The sequence below is a fragment of the Hippoglossus hippoglossus genome, chromosome 22 (assembly GCF_009819705.1).
Source record: "Hippoglossus hippoglossus isolate fHipHip1 chromosome 22, fHipHip1.pri, whole genome shotgun sequence".
NCBI lineage: Eukaryota > Metazoa > Chordata > Actinopteri > Pleuronectiformes > Pleuronectidae > Hippoglossus > Hippoglossus hippoglossus.
In genome coordinates, this window is record NC_047172.1 from 11508135 (window position 1) to 11532604 (window position 24470).

At 44.6% G+C, this 24470-nt stretch overlaps 1 protein-coding gene across 1 annotated transcript; it reads left to right on the forward strand.

The window, feature by feature from the left end:
- Window positions 1–2498: 2498 nt before the first annotated feature.
- On the forward strand, window positions 2499–5582 carry sox11a (SRY-box transcription factor 11a). The gene has a single exon (XM_034576379.1). It carries the CDS (start codon window positions 2705–2707, stop codon window positions 3812–3814), a length of 1110 nt encoding a protein of 369 aa, XP_034432270.1. The 5' UTR covers window positions 2499–2704; the 3' UTR covers window positions 3815–5582.
- The last annotated feature ends 18888 nt before the right edge of the window (window positions 5583–24470 follow it).

Consider the following 24470-nt stretch of genomic DNA (forward strand, 5'->3'; position numbering starts at 1 on the left):
AAAGCAGCAAATAAGCAATAAGCACTAAAACATCTGCCTTTGGGGTATTGGAAAGCGAACGGGTATTAGAAAATCACACGGTGATAATGCAGCTCTCTGGATTTTCGCTGTTTAATCATGTGTAATCTCTAGAGTGAAAATGAAATGAAAACACAACATGTTGCAGTATCCCACCACAACTATCTCTCTCTCTCTCCTTCTCTCTCTCTCTGTCTCTCTATCTATCTCTCTATCTCTCTCTCTCCTCAGTCTGATCACCAGTCACTGAATGAGGCAGCCGGTAGGGGTGGGAGGAGGTGGGGAGGGGGTGTGTATTACTGCTGCATATGTGTGTGCGTGTGTGTGAGGCAGGCAATGGCGATGAGACCCTCCCTGAGATGACTCATAGGCTGCATGGGCTGACACCAGCACCTCATTCACAGCCAATAATGAGCCATGCTAATGAGCAGGACAACCGCCCTGCATGCTCATCATTAAGCAGTCCTGTGATTCATGTCCAGCATTAAACCATCATATAAAGAGATAAGGTTGGCTGGAGCGGGGCCGGGATGAGATATGAATAGACAAGGGACACATCCGGGGGGAAAAAAACCTGTCACTGCAGGTAATACTTTGTATGATACGACTGATCTGTATTTTATTTTATTTTTCCGTTATTGACAAATCAGGACGGAATAAAACGCTAATTTAGCTGTTTGGTATTTTAAGGGCAGTTTCCTTGAATCCCACACAGATATACAATAAATATGTGCTTGCAAAGTGTGCATATATATGACACCATGCTATCAATTCATTTGAAATAACCTCTTCCACCCACATCGGCACTGATCAGATGATTAAACTCCCTTCCAATGAATCCATCAGGGGAAAAAATAAGATGCTGACAGTAAAACATGCATGTGCATGTGCCAACCTCCTGAGACTCCTGCTCCAACACATATATCTGATAAGGCTTAATCAGCACAGGGTGGTCATGATAAAGCATTTCAGTCCTATCTCTGTCTGGGAGGGAGACGCAGACAGGGGGCTGCCTCTCTTCTCCCACGGATGGAAAGCCAAAGAGCTCCTCTATCTCTCACAGCGTTTCTCTCGCTCACGCTGCCCCGGTCTCCTTACCCCTTGTCTTCTTTTCCCCCTGTGTGCCCCCTTTTTTTCTCCCCTCCTCACTCTGCTTTTCTAGCTGCCTCTCTCTGTATCAGAGACACTTCTTAAGCCCCAGCTGGGGAAAATAAGGTGGCTGGGTTGGGGGGAGGGTTTCAAAAGGGTAAGTGATTGCCCTCTAGGGGACGAAGCAGAGAGAGAGAGAAAAGCAGGACGCCTTATCGCCCCAGCCTCCAATAGCACTGCTGGCTACCACCCAGAGCCAGCGGGGAGGAGGGCGGAGGGTGGGGGGGCTGCAGGAGACGCCAGCTAGATGCATACACTGCCTCTTGACACAGCAAACTCAGCGGGGAGCCTTCCATCCGTGCCTGGCTGTATGGGCTCAACTCAAGGCTGCACAGCCAAATGTTGCCATCTGAATGAGTGTTATTGCTTCGGCTGCATGTGTTGCTGTGTTCTACACGGGCTTTAATCCAAATGGAGGAGAGATCACAGAATGTGTTTATAATTTTGATCAGAGGATTTTTATTTTTTTTATTTTATATAAATAGCAGCTTATCACAATTACATTAATCACTTGGGTGTGTGTGTGTGTGTGTGTGTGTGCATGGATGTTTCCTTGGAGCAGCATTCTGTAATGAGAGATGCTGCAGGTGTGTTTTGGGAACACACTCTCACACTATAAACAAGATCTCTAAAGCAGAATGTGCTACTGACCTATTTCCTTCATCCTCATGTGGACCTGGAAACAAATAGGACATGAAGGGAATCATGGCGAAAAAAAGGAAAAGAATGTGATAGCACGTGGCCACTCCGAGATAGGTGTTGAATGCACGAGGTTACACTGAACTTAACGGTGACATCCAGTCTTCCTCTAAAGACATTACCAGCTGCTAAAATGTATCCCTCTACAGCAGCCAGTGAGGCAGGCAGGCGGGCGCACAGACGCATCCAGGCGCCTGCAACAGTGTCCAAGCGCCACCTTCAGTATCCAACCTATGGTGATGGGGGGGAGCAAATAATCACAGAGTCTACATCTCTTCCTCCAGACACATCTGAGCTGATGACTGGCTGGAGAATAACCTCCTCTGCCACGCGTTATATATATTTTTTGTTCTTCACTTCACTAAAATAAGGAAATAGATGTTGGGTGTTGTGTGCGCCATGGTGCGCGGTGTTCATCTCAGGAGCGCACGGTGCTAACTGCGTGTTTAATATGCCTGTCTCGCCCCGCGTGTTGCCCCAGACACTGTGTACCACAAATCCCCACCTCCACTCCAACGAGCGCACGGGAGGGAGGAATAAAAAGGGTTAAGGGGAGTCTTGGATGGAGTCTGCAGGGCGGAGTGGAAGCGACGTGATTGGCCGGCTGCGCGTGACGCAAGGGAGATGAAAAAGCCGATAACTAGTTAAGAAGGCAGTTTGTAACTCTGGAAAAAGAGTGCAGGAGCTTGAGACGCACATTACGCAGAGGACGCGAGGACGAAACCGGCGCTTTTTTACGCAGAGAGCTGAGCGGTGTTGGCAGTGTTTTTTTGGGGGGGGGAACTGTGAGACACTGCGGCGTCCGGACCCAAAGTGACTGGGAGCAGGGGAGGACACGATGGTGCAGCACACAGACAACAGCGAGACGGACGGGAGCATGTCCAGGGAGGCTACGGACTCGGAGGAAAGTGAGTTTATGGCATGCAGCCCCGTGCCGATAAACCCGGACTGGTGCAAGACAGCCACCGGCCACATCAAGAGACCCATGAACGCGTTTATGGTGTGGTCCAAGATCGAGAGGAGAAAGATCATGGAGCAGTCGCCGGACATGCACAACGCGGAGATCTCCAAGCGGCTGGGGAAGCGCTGGAAGATGCTCAAGGACAGCGAGAAGATCCCGTTCATCCGAGAGGCCGAGCGGCTGCGGCTAAAACACATGGCCGACTACCCCGACTACAAGTACAGACCCAAGAAAAAACCAAAGCTCGACAGCTCCAAGTCCTCGGCGCCTTCTCCGGAGAAGTGCGCAAAGATGACAAAGACCCCCAGCAAGAAGTGCTCCAAGATAAAGACTAAGAGCGCCTCCAGCAAGTCCTCTCACGGCTACGGCGACGACTGCGGCGTGTTTACCGGCTTCAAAGTTGCGAAGGCGGTGAAAATCGAGCTCACGGACGAGGACGACGACGACGACTACGAGGAGGACTACCGGATGGGGATTAAGCCCGTGGACGAGGAGCGCCTGAGGCCGTACAATGTAGCCAAAGTTCCCGCGAGCCCAACTTTGAGCTCCTCGGCGGAGTCCGAGGGGACGAGCATGTACGAAGAAGTGCGGAACAACAACAGCAGACTGTTTTACAATATCAAAAACATTACCAAGCAGAGCGCGTTGCACGCTGCGTCCGTGTCACCAGCATCCTCCAGGTCGGTCTCCACATCCTCCTCCTCCTCCTCATCCAGCAGCAGCTCCTCTTCTTCCGGCGAGGACGCGGACGATTTGCTGTTTGACTTTAGTTTGAATTTCGCCCCCAGCGCCCCAGGCTCGGAGCTGGGCAACCCCAATTCAGGAAACCTCTCCCTGTCTCTTGTGGATAAGGACCTGGACTCTTTCAGCGAGGGCAGCCTGGGCTCTCACTTTGAGTTCCCAGACTATTGCACGCCTGAACTCAGTGAGATGATTGCCGGGGACTGGCTGGAGGCGAACTTTTCCGACCTGGTCTTCACATACTGAACTGTGTGAGAGAGAGAAAAAGAGATGGAGGGAGGAAGACAAAAGTTCCTCTTGTAATAACAGAGAAGGGAGCGTTGAAATTATATATGTGTCCCGGTCAAGTTGTCCCTACCGCCCTGCCTCCTCCTGTCTGTGGGTTTTCTGAAGGGTCCTAGGTGGGAGGTGGAGGACCAGGAGGCGAGGTGAGGTTTGAGGAATGAGATGCGTATGAAGATGGTAGCAAAAAAAATAACATAAATAAAAAACAACAGCAAAGTCTGCAGGCGTTTTTTTCTGGCAGCATGACAGGGTTTTTATGGATTTTTTCCCCTCCAGTAGGTCTGCATTTACTGTTCAGCTTAAACGGACCACAAAAGGGAAAAACGTGAACTTCTATGCATCTTATCCTCTTAAAACTAAAAAAAATAACTGCAGGGAGCTGAAAACGGACTGTGGACTGACTCGAAGCAAATCTGTGAACTGACAATTGTTCAGGATGTTACTTTACAACGGTTTATGTAATTTCTAAATGCCGCAAAAAATGTTTGTTTTCTCTGTTCTTTTTGTAACTGATTCCGTTTTACCTCCTGGGTTTGGACAAATTACGCAGCCTAAACCTCTGCAGAGTACAGGTGTGGAGGGGAACATTTTGATACATAACAGACCTCATCTTTTTAAAAGAAAAGTAAGATATTTTCAGGCATATTTTTGTACAGTTCAAAGGGAATGTTCTTACTGTGCTTTCAGTGAGTTTCAGGCACTTCTTCCCTTTATCCTTTGTTTTTACGCATGCAAGGGAGTCCTGGTTTTTAAGGATTAAGTTAAATTAAAACTTGCATCAAAAATGCCTTGTGATTTTAAACTAGGTTTTTGTACAGTTGTAGAGCAGATTTGTTGAGTATTTGTAGACGATACAATGGCATCATGGGGAACACATACCTCAGAGCTGGAACTAGTTTCAAGATTGTATATGTACTGTAATATAGTAAAGTTAGGAGTTTATGTATATCATACTCGTGATATGTGGATGGGTCCCAATCGCAGGTGTGAAACTGGATTTTGGTATTTTTTATGGCACATACTGTTTTTTCCCCCCTCTCATTTTTTTGTGCAATATATACTCTTAAGATACAGACCATCAACAATTGTAGCAAGTGATGGAGAAACAGACTTGTGCACTGTCAACATCATTTCATGTTATGATGCTGAAGCCTGTCCGGGCAGAAAAAAATAAACAAATCAGCTGGAACTGATACAAAAACGATTAAATATGGCCTCATGGTGTGATGCATACGTACAGAAACTGATAAATATAACCAATTGAATGTTATTTGACACGTGCGATTTGGGGGCGATGGGCATGAGTGACACCAAACAGTTTGAATCCGACTGAACAAGAAATTTGGGGAAAAACACAAAGAGTTCTGCAAAAGGGCATAGTCTGATAAGAGTGGTGGTCTGGCATTAGTTTAACAGGCAAGCAAAAAAGAACATTCCATAGTCCTGTTTCATGAAATGAAACTTTATTTTAAAACTGAAGACTGCCTTCTTTTTTTAAAACATTAACCATAAACCTGTATTTTTTATTTCTTGCACTTAAAAAAAAGCAGATATTGTTTATTTTTATGTGGGTCTTACATATGAAGTCTGTTTGATAAAAAGGTTTTGGAATATGACCTAATTATATGCCAAGACGTTTTGTTGGAAGTTCTGGGCAGTAGTTACTTCACATTCCAAGTGTGAATCTGTCTTTGACTCATCTTTTAATAAATAAGTACCTACCACCATCGACTGTCCTTTCAGTTTGTGAATATATGTACACAGATGTGTTATTTGTTGCGTTTGAAAAGGATGTGATGACAGAGTGATGCCTATTTTGTATGTAGGCGGATCCTCTGTAATGGATGGGCTCAAACTAACATGTGAATTCACATTTAATAAAAAGGAAAAAAGGAAAACTTGTAAACTGCAGTGTCGAGGTGCTTTCCTGTTTCAAATGGTGCTCTCTCTCTCTCTCTCTCTCTCTCTGGTGAACTTTCTCCCCCTCCTGACGCCCCCTTCGTGAAAACGGACTCTGCAGCTTTAAGAAATTGAATTGCCCGCTTGCCTGCGCCGAGCGATGTGATTGGTGGGCCTTTGCCGGTTCCCTTGGAGACGGAGCTGGAAACAGGAGCCGGCTCCTCTCAGCGTGTGGCAGCTCTTAGTCTGTCTGGCTTCCATTCAGAAAAGTAGCACTCTGTCCGGCACAGAAACAGCGAGGGAGCTGAGAGAACAGAGGGCTGGGGGAAAAAAATTCTAAATGTGACATATGTTCACTCCGGGACAAACAATGGCACTTACTCCAGACTGATACTGTTTTATGTGTGGATATAAATATGGAGGGGACGTTAACAGAAACATGATTCACATGACAAAGTAAACTCAGGACAGCCAAAGTCCACTAATCCTTCATTATGTCACTCAACGTGGGATCAGGGGTAGTAGGTCAGTGACGGTGGTTTAAAATAACCATTCCAGTCGTCGTCTGTTGCATCCAACGAGGATCACAGCTCTTATTATTACTTCTTAATGCCTCATCTTCACTTTGGATATTAGATCAAATATCTGGTACGACAGAAAACCAACAAATCTAAAGACAAACATAAATAGAAATAGGTACAAATCATATCAGATACCTATATATGTCTCACACTCACTAAAATAAGTGTGATACTTGACTTTGTATCACCAGATCTGATCAGACTGAGCTCCTGTATCAGTCTGTATGTGAACTGTTTGCCCCTGAATCGTTCATTAGGATAAAAACACATCTCAGCCGTATATGATGATGTCATCACTGTGCCAAAGCATGAATTCAGGTGATGACATCTTCCCGGAGCTCTGAGAGCCCTGTTCCTCCAGAGGAGCAGCGATGCAGCCGTTTGTCTCCTCTGAGCTCGGCTTAGTGAGGCCCACCTTTAACAAATCGTATATAAAGAAGCACAGACCTCGGCCACAGAGAGATTTGTGTTCATTACAGCAATAGAATCTAATGATGAATATTTGCCATGCATGGCTGCACAGGTACAAGCCCCCCCATTAAGTCCGTTTGCAAATCTGTAATAAAACATTTATCTAGCTATTACTTTACCTGACCTATTGGTCAAAGTTGCTAATGGGTTCCAGGGCTATTCCCAATAGAATCTCAACATTGATTTTGTGTTCCTCTGAAATATCTGCTCTGGGCTAATGCCACTGGTACATGTTGAAATGAAATTAGTGGCCCGTTGAAATTTCCCTCTATTTCCTCCTTAAATAAATAAATGGAAATCTAGAATGCTCGGGAGACGCTGGGTGAGATAGCGTCCTCCCAGGAATCCAGCGGCGGGGGGATATTGTGGCGACAAAAGAAAGTAATTTCCAATCCCTTGAGCGCTTAAATCATTCATATGACGCTGGATGTCAGAGTCAAACGCCGTACGTGACACCTATACAAAGACCCCTGCCACAGAGCCCAGGGCGGGAGCTGTAGCTCCACATTTGCCAGTTGCTTAAAGTGGACATCTAAAATGTGTTAGTGCTCAAAGACACTGTCCCCCTGTGATTGGTGTCTGTCTCACTGAATCCAGTAATGATGCCTGTTATGATTTCCTCACATCTCTCCCTCTCTCTCTCTCTCTCTCTCTCTCTCTCTCTCTCTCTCTCTCTCTCTCTCTCTCTCTCTCTCTCCCCCTCTGTACTGACTCCCAACCAGTGAGCACAGATGCATTACATCACTGCTTAGCTTATGCCGCTGCGCAGTAAGATTCCATGTTGTGTCATCGTTGATCCACATGTGGTCCTTTTCTCCCCGTGGGAGACCGTCTGATATTGCTATGGGAATACAGATAGATGTCCTCCATGCCGGAGGTTTCATAATAACAAAAACAACGCAGTGTTGCCTAAATTTAACCCTGTTTATCGTCTGTTAGTTGACGAGTCGGCAGGATTTATGGTATCTGCTCCAGATCTGCCATCTGACATCGGGACGGCGTTTGACACCATTTCTGTCCAAGCGAGCTCCTCTCCTGCTCTGTTATACAAGCGTGACATGCTGTTCGCCGCCGCCAGTGCCTCACACACCCTGCAAGCTGTGTGACAGAGTCTTGAAATGACACACCAGCGGTCGGTCCCCTGTGAGTCCTGTGATATGATCCATAACAGGTAAAAAAAGCTATTTGGGCCATAAATATAATTTATTATCTTATGAATCCAGATGAGAAAACGACACCCTTTTTCTCATCTGGATTCTGGGACGCCTGTTTACCATGAAATCTTAGATATAATGACCTTATGCAGTAAGCACTCATCCCTAATGTTGTGCGGTTGCCTCGCTGATAGTCAGGGGGAATTTGTCGGTGGAATTGCCTGCCTGAGCAACAGTCCGGTCCCTGTGTCCTCTGCTCCAGTCTTGGCCTGGGGCGACTCCTGCTGCTGTTGATGGCTATCCATTTGCTCTGCCCTCCCTGAGTACGAGAGGCAGGCAGAGAGGAAGCATCGGCCCCATCTGCTGCACTGATATTTACTATCCCTTCACATTTGTGAGGAGGAGGGGGGAGGCAAGGCCCAATTCCCTCATGGTGTTTCAGCACTCTGGCAGATACACACACGTGCACCCACACACACACACACACGCAAATGTAAATGTGACAGAGAGACAGATAAGATGCAAATAGATATAGAGCGTAAAAAAGAAAAAAAAGTGCTGTTCATAGAAACCAGAGTTAAACTCAGATTTAACTTGATGCAGCCCGGGATAGAAAACAGCCGGTGTCACAGATATTCAGCGTGTAGCTGGAGGCGACTCACCTGCACGCTCGGCTGCTGCCTAATTCTCCATTCACAACTTCATTGGAGTTTTCCATTATTTAGCAAAGGTAATGAGACATTGAGAAGAAGTTTGCAGGGGGTGGGGGGGGGGGAAGCTGCAGCAGCGAGCGGCCGACACAGCAGGTTGTCGGGGGGGGGGGGCGCTTTAAGATGGCAGGGCTATAGTCTTGTTGGCACAGAAACAAACAGTTCAATCACTCCTCCCCGAATCTGCCCTGACACGTGATAAGATCTCATTGGGAGAAGGTCACTTTTTTTCCCCTCTGTGGGGAGCTGCTGGAGGTCGCACATCACTCATGTGAATTATCTCTCCAGAGGAACTCTGCTTCACACCTGCTCTTCTGTTTTTCGAAAACCCCAACTCTGAGAATTACATTAATTGAGCGGAGCCTCCCGGATGACATTTCTACAGATCTGGAGCTCAATAACGCGTTAGATAAACACGCGGAGAAAATAAATCGTTTGTGTTCCCCCCCCCCAAAAAAAAAAAAAAAGCCACAGTAAATGGGCTCAGTGTAATTAGAGGCAACTTGTAATGACATCTCGCTCTGTTTAGAGCAATCACACAAGTTGGTTGCTCTGATTGCGGTCAGTATTGTTCCTACTTAACATTATTTGGAATTAACTGTGAATCTGTGCTGGATATTTATCTTAGAGCTCCACAGCAGCTGCTGGAGGCCCCGGCCCTTTCCAATAAGAAAAAAGGTCATAAGCTTACGATTGTGGCCCAATGGGGTCATCGCTGGTGGTAAATCGAAATCATATTCAAATCCAGATTATAGAATATGAGTGTTTTTTTTTTTTAAAGTTACATGCATTTGTTTTTATCGCTTTTAATTCAGCACTCCATATGTGTTTATACGTGCTTGTTGACCAGATTATGTTGTTGCTGTCTAATCAAATGGAGTGGATATTAGTGTATTCTTTGAGCTCAGCGCTCTCTCACTGCATGTGTGTTTCTGCTGAGGAAAGTCTGTTTGGCTTTCAGCCCAGATGCATGGATTTAAAACCACAGCACCGCCCCCGTCATCCCCTCCCCCGGTTTTTTTCGGAGTTGGGGATTGTGTGTGTGTGTGTGTGTGTTTGTCTGTTGGATTATATAATTTTTTTTTAAGGTTGTTGTTTGGCTGATGAGATGCAAACTTAACGGAAACTAAGCTGCAGCGTGGCTCTGAACACTGGCGAGTCCGGAGCAGTTTGGACGAGCGCACCGTTTCTTCACACAAGCACAACATTGTAGAGCACTCGCAATAAAACAGTGTAAAAGACAAAGTGCCTGCTCTCCTGCAACCCTTAAATTTAATGATACCAGCAACAGACATTCATGACCCCCGACGCTCACCCACCCCGGGATCAAGTCAGGCAGTAATGTAGATTCAAAACTGCAGCTCAATGGGAGTCCGAGCAATTTCCCCCTGAAGCAAGAGCAGAGCCAGCAGTTGGTCATTCATATGCATCTGAAATCTAATACTCTGCCGCTGTGCCCCTCCGTGGCCCCACCTTTCCTGACTCACCAGTGAACCTCGCGCACTCTGACCATTATACACCCCCGTGCTTCCTCCCGCTATCTCTCCCTTTCTTGCCCCCCAACCCCCCCCCCCCTCACAGTCAGACTCGACGCAGGGTCTCATGTGATAGTCTTTGCTGCTTCAGTAAATAATTAGCACACCGAATCCTCTGGGGCCCGATACAGGAAGCATGGCTTGCTTACCAGGGGGGCTACGGTTCTAATGATCGCTATCCTGCAAGGTTTTTTTGATAGCGGGCCCCCTGCCTTTCTCCTCAACACACCAAATGTGAAAGAAAACAACCATACACTACACAATTCATTTTTTATGTGAATGTTCATGGAGAAAAACAGGCTTGATTTATATATAAAGGTTTTTAAGGTTTTAGTCTCTGAGACTTAAATGTGTCTGCTCGCGATGAATCTAATGAGAACAATATTGTTGAAAGCTAAATTTAATGATTATGTTCAGTAATCAATCAAATTAACATGTTGATATACATTTCTATTCATCGAGACAGTTAAAATCCTTTAACAAAATGACACCAACATCTTACACAACCAGCAAGGTTATGTTTTCATTGGCGTATGTGGAGTTTTTGGGGCATTTTCACAGATTTCCCTGGAAATAATTAATTGATCTTGATGAAAAATCGAGCACATTTAGGGGACTGATATCTATGAGTGTGTAAAAAATTGTTGAATTTAAGTGGACTGCATTATTTTGCAGCTCAATTCTCCCAAATTCTGTGGTGGATCTTGTTTTTTTTTTTTAAATCAGGGGCATCCATTAACAACTCCTGATTCAGTAAGGTGCACATTGAAGTCATTGGTTGTTTACTGTTAACTACACCTTTGTGCAAAACCCCACGTCATTGAATATAATTTGAATTTTTTGGTTGCTGAAAAACCATTTGCCCTTCAGGGACAAATAAAGTTGAATTGAAAAACGTTCATTGTTCAAAAAAGCTTAGAAAATACAAATTCTTAAATTAAAAACACTGACAGGACAGAGGCACTTCAGGGGCCAATCAGATTCCAGCTTGGGCCAGTGCCACCCGGTCCTGCCCCTGGATCCACCCCTGCCTGAATGCATTGCGCAATGCATTCAGTAGATGCATTCCGCAGATTTGAATTGTATATTTTACTCAACCAGAAACATCAAACCCTTGCCAGATGCTTGACCTGACTGATTGGTAAAGGAGATACTCAGATAAAGTAAAGCCCTCTCAGGACCGCAGCCATAAAATGACAACTCCTGCCAAAAAGTCCATTAACTGCATGTAGATCGTGTCAGCTTGGTCCAAACCATAGACGCAAACAACTTCAGATATTATTGTGAGAGATGAAGAGACCAAATGAAAATGTGCCAGGACCTGAGAGGGACTTGAAAACATCCCTTCCCTTATGCCCTCCAGTGCATGTTGACCCCCCCACCCCCCAAAAAGGGCAAAACAAATCACATCGATGAATAATTCATGTATATATGCGAATGAACAATTCATATGCATCACGCTGAATCTATATCCATTATGAAGAAATGTTATATTCATGAAAGCTACTACACCTTAAAGATTGTCAGGAAGCAAGCAAGGAAATCTATATTTCTGGGAGTTAAGCACACAGCTGGCAGCTCCCATCGCCTCCGAACGGGATTCCTAGGTTTATTTTATTGCCTCCCCAGCGTTCCCATCACGACGCGCACTCTTTGAGGCCTAAACTCAAGGAACATGTGGCCTGGTCAGGGCGACAAGCGAGACAGTGCAGAAACGCATTTTACGCGCTACTGCAGCGCACACGGCCTCTGTGGAAGGTTCTGGGTGGTTGTAGATTGTTTGTAGCCGGTGGGGACTGGAGCTATAGTGTCTGAAGAGATGTGACACGTAGCCCCCACTCGTCACCACCGATACACACAAACACTGTTGACACACACGCACACACACACACACACACACACACACACACACACACAGGCACACGCACACTGTAGCCTTCTTTCTCTCCTTCTCTCCTGGCTGGTCAGAGTTATTCATTTCGTTGAGCACCTCAGCCGCCAGCAGAGAAATGCTGTCACTGGGTCATTACAAATACCCACAGGCGGTTGAGAATGTCCTCACAGATACAGGAGACAAACGTGAGGCTGCATGCTGCTGTCTGAGTGCTGCTGTTTGATGGTGTTCTCAATGACCTACATTTTCCCTTCCTCAGATATTTCACATTGGACCTGATGAAAACATGGATTACTAACACAGGATCCCACAGAAAATATTCTTATTTTGTCTCACACACAAATAGATGTGTGCAACACACATTTCACAAGACTAAGTCTGTTAAATATACACTCTAGTTTAATTATACAGGGTTGATTTTTAATATTGATTATTAGATTTTATTATGTATATAGTTAAATCCTGTGACTTTAATGACAATTATAGAGTTAAACTAAATGCATCTACTCGAGTAAATGTAGTACTAAATTACAGTTATAGTTTTCGCTTTTGGTTGGGATGGTTAACCCCATTTTACTATGAAGGGCCTTTTTAATTTCTATATCATACTTTGAGGGCTGAAAAGGAAAATATGTGAACACATATATCACAGTAATCCCTCCAATGGGATGGCTAGAACTGCTTATCTTCGGTGAGACAGCTGATGTCAGATGGTAGTGATGATGGTATTGGCATTGCGACAGGATTGAGTCAGTCAGCCTCGAGCAAACTCATGATTGCAGAAGTCAGTTTTCTTAAAAGCTGCTCACATCAGCAGGTTGTCCCAGAGAGATGCAAACTACAGGGCATGACCCCTTAGAACGGGGAAATCCTCAGGACGGATCAAATTTATAATACAAAACATTTTACCAGATCATTTAAGCCTTACGTGAACCCAGAGGAAACTCTACAACCTATCCATACACTCCTCATACTGTATATTACATATATAACATACTGTTGAACACAAATTCAATCTTTAATCATTTACACCACCTCTTGGTCAAAACACCCAGTCGTTGATGTTCATATCAAGACCCAGGCTGCCGACTGTACTGCCTGCATGTTGTGTCTGTAGGTGACTCACCTCCGCAGGACGGTTACACTCTATTTTCATGGAGTGATGAGACGAAGGACACTACTGTGATCAAAAGAGGACTCCTCATTGATTTTCAAAACCACACATTATGCTGCAAATACATATCAAAGGGAACAGCCTGCATGGCCTCTGTGATGCGCTCAGCATGACTTAAACATGCTACGGCCATGTTTAAGCCTCAAGCTAACACATTTTAACTCTGAATAACAAGGTGTTACTGCCTTCATGCCTACGTATGGGAGCCACTGAGGTAAAAGAGAGAGAATGAAATTCAGTGTGGAGGGGAAGAGTATTATGAGAATTTGTGCCACTGTGATTTGATGAATTATTAAAGTCGCATTTACAAATTTCTTAATTAGAAAGGGTAATCCAGTAATTAACCAGAGGACCAGATGGCTGTTACTGTATATCACTGTAATATATAATCCCACTCCCTGAATTACTTTGAGCTGCAAGTTCCCTCCTCGCCAAAAAAACTCACTAATAATCCCATTAGGTCTTACCACAGAAACTATACTCGGCTTTTGAGCGGCCTCAACCGTGTAATTGCCGTGCATTTAAAGCAATTTGGTCAGCGGCGACAGAAACCTGCTTACTGCTGAAAAGTTAATGACACTGAAAACCGATACTGCTCTCAGAACACTTAGATCTAACGTTTGACAGAATTTGTCACTGCATCGTTCCTTACTGGGAAAAAGACTACGTGGATTTCACTATTTCCCACGTTTGCGAAGAAACGTTGTGTATGGCACGTCTGAGCGTCATGGTTTGTTACAGCCAAACGGATTGTGGAGGCTTGTGGTCCGCAGAGGTACTATCTGTGAGGAGGTGACAGCGAGTGGCAACAAAGATGTTTTCAAATTGTGTTTAAAGAGAGATACTAGGCGTCACAGTGATTGAATGGTCACAATAACAAGATTTAGTTGTTTTGGTCCAATTTTCAATCAGGCAGCCGGCTTGTTCCTGTCATGACAGAGTCCTCTAGCACAGAATTGCGTGACTGATATCTCATATACTAGATTTCTCACTTCAGTGCACCCTAGAATCCAACCTGCCCAACCCTACCACCCACACACACACACACACACACACACACACACACACACACACACACACACACACACACACACACACACACACACACACACAGACAGGCACACACACACAGTCTCTCCACCCTCCATTCCCCGCACCTCCCTTCCCGAACTCCCTCACCTCATCCATCCAAACTAAACCACCTTTATGGCCATATTTCTGTAAAGTCCACCGCCTTGATTTGCTTTGGCATTCCTGTCCTTATTCATCCAGTGGGTCTGTGAGCTGGTATAATTAGGAGAACGCCATAAGGCCCCTGCCTCCTGACAAGTGATCAACAAACAATGATTTATGAGGCCATCTTTTATCAGGGGATGACCATTGATTTAAACACAACGAAAACCCACACACACACACACATACACACACATGGAGACACACACGCAGTTTTTTGACACAGATGACAATACGCATAAATCACATTTCGATGTCCCTACATTTTCAGGTGTTGTTGTTTTGTGCTGACCTATCCTATTTACCTGTCATTCACTTTAATAAACACCAAAACTCATAAGCCCGCAGCTTGATATGGATTTGACGAGTGATCTGACTGGCAACACTGTGCACTGCTTAAAATCCCTCGAATGCTTGAACGCACCTCCTGCAAATCAATTTAGCCGCCCTTTTGCTTATGCTGATTCCACATATTTTCTCGCTGTTGTTTTAAGTATTGATCGTCACAGAGGCCGGGAAGAAACACAACAACCGTGCAGTGTCGGTATAGTATCCAGTACATCACTCGGGCCTGTGTGCCTGGGTAAGGTCTCCTGACAGACAACACGCTCGCTGCGTTTTATTGCTCCGCCAGCTGCGGGTCCTGCGTCGCTCTCCCTGTGAAAATCGCAGGATCATATTTCCATGTGTACTGGAAAGCGGCAGCTTCAGATACTGATTAATGAGTAATGAAATGGCTCTTAGTTATTACAGGAGGAAAATATTAATATGGGAGACGTTGCGTGAGAAGAAGGGTGCCTTTATTATGTTACCGGTCCGTTCCATCATCTCGTAGACCTGTCATAGGTCCACGGCATCGGCGTGATCAAGAAGCCATATTGCTCATCAAATGCTAAGCGATCCCGCTCCAGTTAGAATGCACACGTGCTGTCATCATCATATACGATTCCTTTTAGCGCTCGATAAATCTAAGTGTGTGATGATTTGGTCCTGATTATGTGCTGCGGAGGGCAGAATTTAAAAAACACTTTACCTGATGCCTAATTACAAATACAATTAATTGATACTCATTCAACCGGTTATCAGACATATCAGTGGGAAATAATTCTTGTTTTCTACAAGCAAAAGAGTAGAGACGCTGGACGACATGGGGGTGAACTTTGCATTATTGTCTTTCCTTACCACAGATTGATCGTCACTGCAGTGAGGTCGATACGTGTCTAAACATGACGTTAATAAGGTGACTGGACTGACTGTCTATACCGCAATACCACAGAGCGTGATGATGCAGAAGTGGGCCTGTGAGGGAGTTCACAGGAGAGTGATAGAGATGGTCTACAGGCCAAACCCTGTCCCTCCTCCTCCTCCTCCTCCTCCTCTGGTGTGGGACGATAAGAATGGGCACCATTATGCTCATTGCAATTATACTGTTGTTAGTGATTGTTGTTGGTCAGAGGTAGCAGATCAAAAGGAGTGGATCCATATTGATTAACTGCCATTGTGAGGGAATGACCAAGTAGAGCTCCCACACTGTGGCGGGGCCTGCGCTCTGTGTACAGTGATCGACTCGCCCTCTGCTTTAACTTGCACTGTGGCAGTGGAATAATTGAGCATGCGGCATGAATCCAGTATCAGAGATTCATGTGTCTCACCCCACCTCTTCCTCTCTGTGCTCCCTTCAGCCGGCCGATGATTGAAAGGCCTCTGGTGTCTCTCTGCTCTACGTGGATAAGCAGTTGTCATAGGGAACATCAATACTTGAATGGATAGACAGTTTTATCCATTGATTAAACACTGAGCGAATGCACGAGTGCTCACCCTTGCAAGGAGCGACGTCCACACCGGTAACTACCCCCTCCTCCATTTTTGTGATTTAGGGCACATTTGCGCAATGATCTCTAAGTGCGGTGTCATTCCCTTCCCTCGCCATATTTGCCAGAGCATAATCGATAACTTCATTTGAGCTCTGATACATGCGGATGGGGAGTCATGGTGTTGGGGAAAAGAAACGTTTTATATTGTTGCATAAGGTCAAGCACATGCTTCTCCTGCTCAGAGAATTGGTTTGGAAATAGTCCCATCAACATTGGTAAAGCAATGACAAATGGGAGTTATGGTTTGACAGGTCAAAAAAACTGCCACTTGGAAAATTCCAATCAATAACAATTTCTCTCATTTTACAGAGCAGACCCGACGGTAGTGTCACGAGTTTTCAGCAGACAGAACATGGAAAACTAAATACTTGCTAATATGATTAAAAATGAGCATCACATCCAGTTTTAAAAGACATTAGCAGTTTAGTGATTGTCTGTATTTGTGCCGCATTTACATTCCAACAATGCAAACAGACAGAGGGAAAGCTCCTGACTGACACTTGCTGCTCCTGCAGCATCTGGTCAGATTGGACTCTTATTATGGCAGGGATCTCATTCAGATGGTCATTAGACAATCAAATGAGAATAATTTGCCTGGATCTCAATTACTAGGGAGCCAATTCTCCTGGTGCGCCGATGGCCTTTCAGAGAAGCGCTAAGCGTCACCAGGTATGTTGCTCTTACACTGATTGCGCATTTGTGCCCAAGAGATCTCACTATGTGCGAATGCCCTTTCTGATAGCAGAGGGAAATGCCTGTGGGAGAAGTATTGTGCGGGAATACGGAGCGGAAAGGGTAAAAAAAAGCACAATTGTTTCCCTGGATTTCATTCATGGCTTTCATCATCGGGTAAACATTCATTATTTCGCACATCATATGATGTGTGGATGGTTTGTATAAATTATTTTTATGTGCTCTTCACCAAGTTTTTTTTATATGATATACTGTAAGTAAAAAGTGACTCAAAAGCTGCATATGAGCACTAACAGTGAGATGCACGCTGTTTTCAAGGGCGTCCATTTGCTCAGTCCGAGGCCAAAACAGCAGTGGCCACTGCCCTCAGCATTAACCCCCACTGGCTCCTAGAGGTTAAAACCCCTCGTTTGATTTACAACGGCCAGTGGACACAGCGGCCATTAAAAACATGTAAATTTGGACTGTTTGTAGAGAGAAAGGTGCATGAACCCAGTGACAGACCACCCACTCTCTCTCTCCCTCAAACAACACTCTGCGTGGCTGCGGCTCACAAATCAGGGGGGAGCTTTCATTTGGGCAAGGTCACAGACCTTTTTATCACCTCCTTAAGACACCCTTTGGAGCCATCTCTCATGTTGCACAACTGGATGCTGCTGCACATCCCTTTTGGTGCACGCTCATCGGACCGTTTTATCTGTTGCCTCGAAACGGTGCAAAGTGGCTTTTGACACTTTAAAACCAAAGTGGTGATGACATATGAAATGAGATGATGAAATTCTGCGAGACCACCCCAGCATTCTGAAAGTTTCACCCGGTACTGACACTGAAATTATTCATGTCCTCAATCAAACTCGGTGTTTACATTCACCTCCCAAACTGTGCCAGCACAAGGTTTGAACATCCTTGACATCTGCCTTTTGGCTCAAATGTGATGGATGGATTAAATGTCACCTATGCCCTGGGTGTTTCCGTCAGTTTCTGTATGGGCGTTGTTGTGTATGCGCTCACATTGTTTGTTTCCGTCAGATGTTAGTGTTGTGTCTGTCAGTCTTGACACTGCCTCTGCCTTTCTTGTCCTGACGTGCTCTGCTGCATCCTGCGGCATTTGGCACCCTCTCAAGTCCCCTCCTCTTTTGCTACACACACACACACACACACACACAGAGACACACACACACACACAGAGAGAGACACACAGAGACACACACAGAGACACACACACACACACACACACACACACACACACACACACACACACACACACACACACACACACACAAACACACACATCCTCAATTAGCCAAGATAAGCTGGGATTCTGTGACTTCCTGCAGATTCCTCTTCAGATAAGGGAGAACAATTTAAAAGCCCTGAACAGACAGAGACATGAGCCTCTCTGGAAGCTTACAGGAAGAAAAAAAAAGACCTGCACATACAAAAGCCAGAGCTGCCAGGCTCTTGTCTGTCAACGTGATGATTGGCCTCAGCATCATCCTGTCATACCGCATTACTTTTGGTTTTTGCACACCTCAATGGCACTCCTTGCTGAATCTCATTTATCACATAGCAGGGGATGGACACCATGGTATCACAGGGGACGTCTCTGAAAGTGTGACAATGTACCGTTTTGGAGAGGATCCCACAGCGCTGGCTTGGGTCTGTGCAGCAGAAATAATCACCGTGGGCTGGAGAAGCCTTTGTACGTGACAAAGACTTGAAACTTGATCACATCGTTTGCCTCATCTCAACATTTTTCTTTCACAATGTCATTTCTGTTTCACAACTCACCTTAGCTATGCATACTTGTAAGAACATTACCAGTCTGAGATCTGCTGTGAGCAGCCTGTTAGTGGTAAAGTCTGATCGGTGGAATCAGAGGAAATACTCTGAAGTGGACATTTTCTTTGAAGTCAGCTTGTAAACCAGGACAGTAGCTCCAGGAGTAAAAATGGAAATCTGCCGCAAGAGGCTATCACTTTTTTAAAAATTCGATTTTTACATTGTTGAACAATGAACAAGAGCAGCTCAACAAGAAATTAGAGGACAAGTCTAAAATAGTGTTTGATTTAATTGGTTTGATAAGGGCAATGTCTGTCTCAGCAGAACAGACTATCTTGGAAGGTGTGTGTGTGTGTGTGTGTACTTGTTTTTGTTACCTCTTTAAGGCCAGTATAAACACTGATCTTATCAGGACCAGTAGACCTCATCGGGTCCAAAGTACAGTCTTGAGGATAAACATAATTTCTGAAGTCCTGGTTAAAGGTATGGGTAAGATGTGAATCGTGGTTAGGTTAAGGTTAAGGTTAGGGTTAGGCATGAATTGGTCATGGTTACTGTTTAAGGATTAGGTTGTGGTTAGGCTGTCTGTCAATAATTACTGGAAGTCAATTCAAAGTCCTAACAAGAATAGCTAGGCAAACTCGTGTGTGTGTGTGTAGTCTAGGTATTACTCACGTTGTGGGGACTGTTTACAGAGTCACATTATGGGGACTTAGTTCAGGTTAAGGTTAGGTTTTGTCAAGTAGTAACTAAGGTCAGAGGAATTCTCCATGAAATCAATGTAAGTCAATGCAATGTCCTCTGAAGTTGTGGAGAAACAATTGTGTGTGTGTGTGTGTGTGTGTGTGTGTGTGTGTGTGTGTGTGTGTGTGTGTGTGTGTGTGTGTGTGTACCTGAGATAATGTCCAGATGACAAAAAGCAATCAACTCATCTTGAAAAGGGAAAAAAAGAACTTGAAGTAGATCTGATTCCAGTGAAGAGGAGTCTGTCCCTCTAGTGTGCATATTACCGCGTCTCATTTTGCTTATTGCTGTCTAGAGTACTATGACAGCAGAAGTGGGCAGAGATTTAATCTCCGCAGCCCTACTAACAATACTACGCTCGTGGCTGAGGGCCGAAACACGCACAAAGGGCCAATCATCTCTAGCACTAAGCGCTTTCTTGCACATGCACACTTTCCCTATAGTTCTCCGAGCTGTCAGGAGTAAAGAGATAAAGAATGAGCAGGAGGGACAAAAAAGAAAGTCAGCCGTGGCGTGAGGAGTGTCTGCCACCACGGCGTCATTAACACCCAGTGGTGCTGGGGTAAGGGAGGGAGACGGGGCCTCCGAGCACTCGGAGTGAAATTGCAAACCCAAGGTTCCTGATACAACCTGTTATTATTTTTGACACAAGCCATTTACAATAGCTATGAAGGTGGCAATGGAAAATGTAATATTGATTGTATGCCCTCAAGGCTTTGCTCCCCTGACTTCTAAACGTCACACGTCTCACATATGTTGGGTGTGATGATATGTTTCTCTTTTTTTGTATTTATTTATTTATTTACTTTTTTTGTCACTTCCACAAATCCTATTTTAGGGGCTTTGTTGATAGTTTATTTGATGAGGTAATTACATTGGTAGATTGCGAGGGCAAGGTGATGTTTTGGGAGTGGAGAAAAATAATAGAAAGCTGTGTAACTATCGCAATGCAATATGATATCCGTCTGATGTGACAGGTGTTAATATACCCAATGGCAATCTGTATTTCATCTCTTTTTCATGAGGGTGCTTACTGAATTACTTTCAAATGACATTTCTGAAACATTAAGCGACCATGGCACCGTGGGATTGCTCATGGTGGCTCATTCCGGAATTATTAAAATACACTCTAACGTACAGTATATGAAAGACACACAGGCGGAAAAAGAATACTGTTTTTCTTAAACACAGACGTGTGATATCCTCGGACACATTTAAGCTTTGTTTGTGCAGACACGTTGTCTCTTCGCTTCAAATGGAGGCATTAGAAAGTAGAGGAAGCTATTAAGCTCCTCGAACACAGTGACTAACTAAACACACTGTTGAAACAACTCGGGAGTGTTGGCCTTTGGAGAGCCCTGTCTCTGTCTGTCTGTGACAGAAACCTGTCAAAACCAAGACAAACATGTTTAACAAGGCCCTCAAAGGACTGGAGACAATTGCGCGAGCCTGTGTGAGGTGCCGCGGAAGTCTCGGTGTCTGGGGAGATTGCAGGGGTTATCTACCAATGTGGTAATTACGCCAGGGCTCTTCTCTCTGGTAAGTGTGACAACTTTTACCGCTTGTTTCTAAAATGAATGCGTGACCCGCACGGCACCCCGTCCATGTAGAAAACCACTGATTGCTGTGTTAAAAGCTATCTTTGTGAAAAGTGCTGTCTAAGAGCTCTTTTTCTCTGGTGCTAGGCGCCGCCACGGACACGTCGTTATGGACTCACATGATGATTTAGATGACCCCCGTAAAATCTCCCTAAAAAGAAAGTATAGCGAGGGCAAAACCTTTGTGTTGTCAAGTATTCTTCATATTTGATTTTGTACTAACCTGTTTGAAATTCAGCTTTTTAAAAGCATTACAAATTCAAAATTAAACCTCTGATAAAGGATTTTTTTTTTACTTTGTTATCCTCATTTACACATCCCACATGCTGAGAGGGGCTGATCAAACTGTTGCCGTCAGTGTCACCATTAGAACATGTAATGTTGAGCCGCTCCGTGTTAGCATTGTCATCATTTGTCTGGCTAATAGCGCCTCTCATTTTCCCATGCACAGTTAGCCTGACATGGTTTTATCTCTGTCATCACATTAGGTCGAGTGGAGGAAATTCAGTCTTAATGACACAGAGATTATTGGCTTTGTGTTTTGGTTTACCAGTAAATGCCAGCCATGCCAATGGGATTTCCCTGCGTAAGCCGTCACTATCAGTTTACAATAACTGTTGCATTCTGCTGTTATCCACGAGGATATCAAAGCACAATACAAAAAGTCGCTGCTCCCTCACTTAGCGTCATTGTTGAGCGATACGGTCCCAAAATAGACACACTACGCCCGGAGCAGTGGTTTTACTGTTGCAGAGCGATGCATGTGGAGAAGTTAAGACTGTTGTTCACTAATCAGTCAGTAATTACATTGGCTCTAAAACCCAACTTCCTGTTGCAATCTCTGGTGGAGAACTTCCCCACCTCCACCGCACCAGGTTTCATTTGGAGAAGTGTGTGGGGCTGCAGCACTGTGAGAAAATCCCTCCAGTTGTTCAGTGGTGGGGCGGTGTTGATATATTCTAAGTGAAGAACATTCCTTAATGTCAAGAACAAAGGACAAGTATCCAGTGTTAAATCTGTAAAATCCATTGACTAATAGTTAGCGAGAACAAAACTTAAACTGGAAGCTTTCATCCATGTCTGTCGCTCCATCTAATCAGAGCAAGCTGGAGTAACATGAAAGCATACATGAGTAACAATAAAAGGAACCATAAAGGAGGCATAATAAAAAATGAAAGGATAAAAGTATTCGTTTTATCCAAATCCATGTATCTTTCTGAGAAAAGCTGTTTGCAGTGTACGTTTTGCATGTGCACTGTTTGCATGACTGCGGAGCTGCAACACCGTGTGTGTAGTTGTGAGAAGAGCACGACGCGTGTGTCTTTTTTTAAGCAAGTAGCATCCAGTCAGCAATAATTGGTGTCCAGATCCTCCCTCAGGCCACACACACACGTACAGTGGATGAACTGTCCAATTAGTCAGCCTCTTCTGGGGAGCGGAGGTTGTTATGGAAAATCGGGTCGCCAGTAACAAAAACACCAGGACGTGATTTTTAGTCATGTAAACCTGCCAAACATTAATCTAGACACAAACACATGTTTTGTCGGTCAGTGGATTTCATTGTAAAATATCATGAGTCGGTTTTACTTTTAAAATGATGAAATTAAAATAAGCTTGAGTTGACTTTACTTATTCTATTTAGTATACTTGTTATTATTTACAGTGTAGTTTTCAGCTTTTTATGCACCATTCTGACTCACTGTACCAATGATACTATCTTAGCCTGAATAAAACGTTTTCTACTAATAATGCTTCAGTCTTAAGCCGACATTCAGACATGATCATGAACATGAACTGAATTTTATCTTTCACATATGAAGAACGCAGCAGGAGAGGCACGTTCACGACAGCAGGAACATTTCCAGAAATTTTCATTCAGCCGAGTGTCTGTGTAGAGCAAGCAGGGGGCAGAACATGACGTGAACATTTCGCTGCGGGAATCCCAGTGTCGTTTTTTTTAAAGCATATCGACGGTGTCGGCCTTTATTGCTAAACGCTCTTGAATCTCATCGTCTTTCCAAGTTGACATCTTCGTCTGCGACTTCTCCGTGTATGGCTCCTGTTTTACATCCAGAGATATTTGTGTTCTTCCCGTTTTCACATCCCTTGCATAATAGAAAAATCTTCAAAGCAACCACTCGCTCACTATGAATTTTCCTGCTGTATTTTCACTTTACCTCACAGGGACTGTTTCCAGACATTTTACTAGTGGGCTGCAAAATATTCTTCTAGTCATTGTTGTTGGCAACCAAACAGCCTCATCAGCCCGAGAGAAAAAAAATCACAGTCACATTCATGATCAAAGGTAATATACAAACATGAAAATAATCAAAAGTAATGTAAATAAATACAAGTCATTTCACAAATGTATTTCATGTGCCACATTAGAATTTGATAGATGTTTTAAAAAGTCCAACTACCACAAGACAGCTGTACTCTTTCATCAACGTGTATTTGTGATACTTGGAAGACACTGTAAACTATGCCAGAGATCTGAAATCCTTTGGAATAGAGATCAATTTAAGTCATAGCTTATTTAATGCCCCTTTAAAGCCATTGAACTCTTGCAAGGGCACACTCATGATTGATGCCACTCACTAAAATGAGGATGAGTGTCTATTGGGGAAGGAATGGCTCTTAAATATTGGAAGAAGCGTTTGAAGCATTGCTGAATATTTAGAGTTCTGCAGCTTTCATGTGGCTGGGTTGAAGCGAAGTTCAGCCCCCTATTCTCTCTCGACTCCCAGTCCTCATCAGTGTTCCCACTGTCACAGATGATGTCTGCTTCACGGACACAGGGAATCACATTTGCGCCGAGGCTTCCCCTGGCGAGCGGGCCCGAGAAGTTTTGATGAAGACTCGCGAAAGGCTGTGAAAGAGGAGAAGATCAAATCAAGCGGCTCTATCGGCCCTCGTAAGTGCAGAATCCCCCAGAGAGAGCTTGTGGGATCACAATACTTCCCATAAAACAGCGGGAGCTCGGCCAGCCGTCTGAAAAGGACCTGCCTCTCACAGGAGTGAGCGAGTGCTGAACTGGAGAAGGGAAAGAGTTGAGAGAAAAGAAAGGTCTCTCATATAAACAGGTTGAATGAGGGTCTTAGCGGTCAAACCTATAGAATTGGAGGAGGAACGGTGGAGAGGGAGGTGGTATGTGGGGACTGAAGAAGAAGGGGGGGCTTGTTAGTCATTATATGAAGCATAAGTACAACACCAGCCCCTCGTTCTGCCACTCCTGAAGGTTCACATCCCCGCTGTGTTAACCACAGGCCCCCTAT

Bases quoted from the DNA above. Each gene is read 5' to 3' on its own strand.
- sox11a (XM_034576379.1), top strand. From the start codon at position 2,705: ATGGTGCAGCACACAGACAACAGCGAGACGGACGGGAGCATGTCCAGG.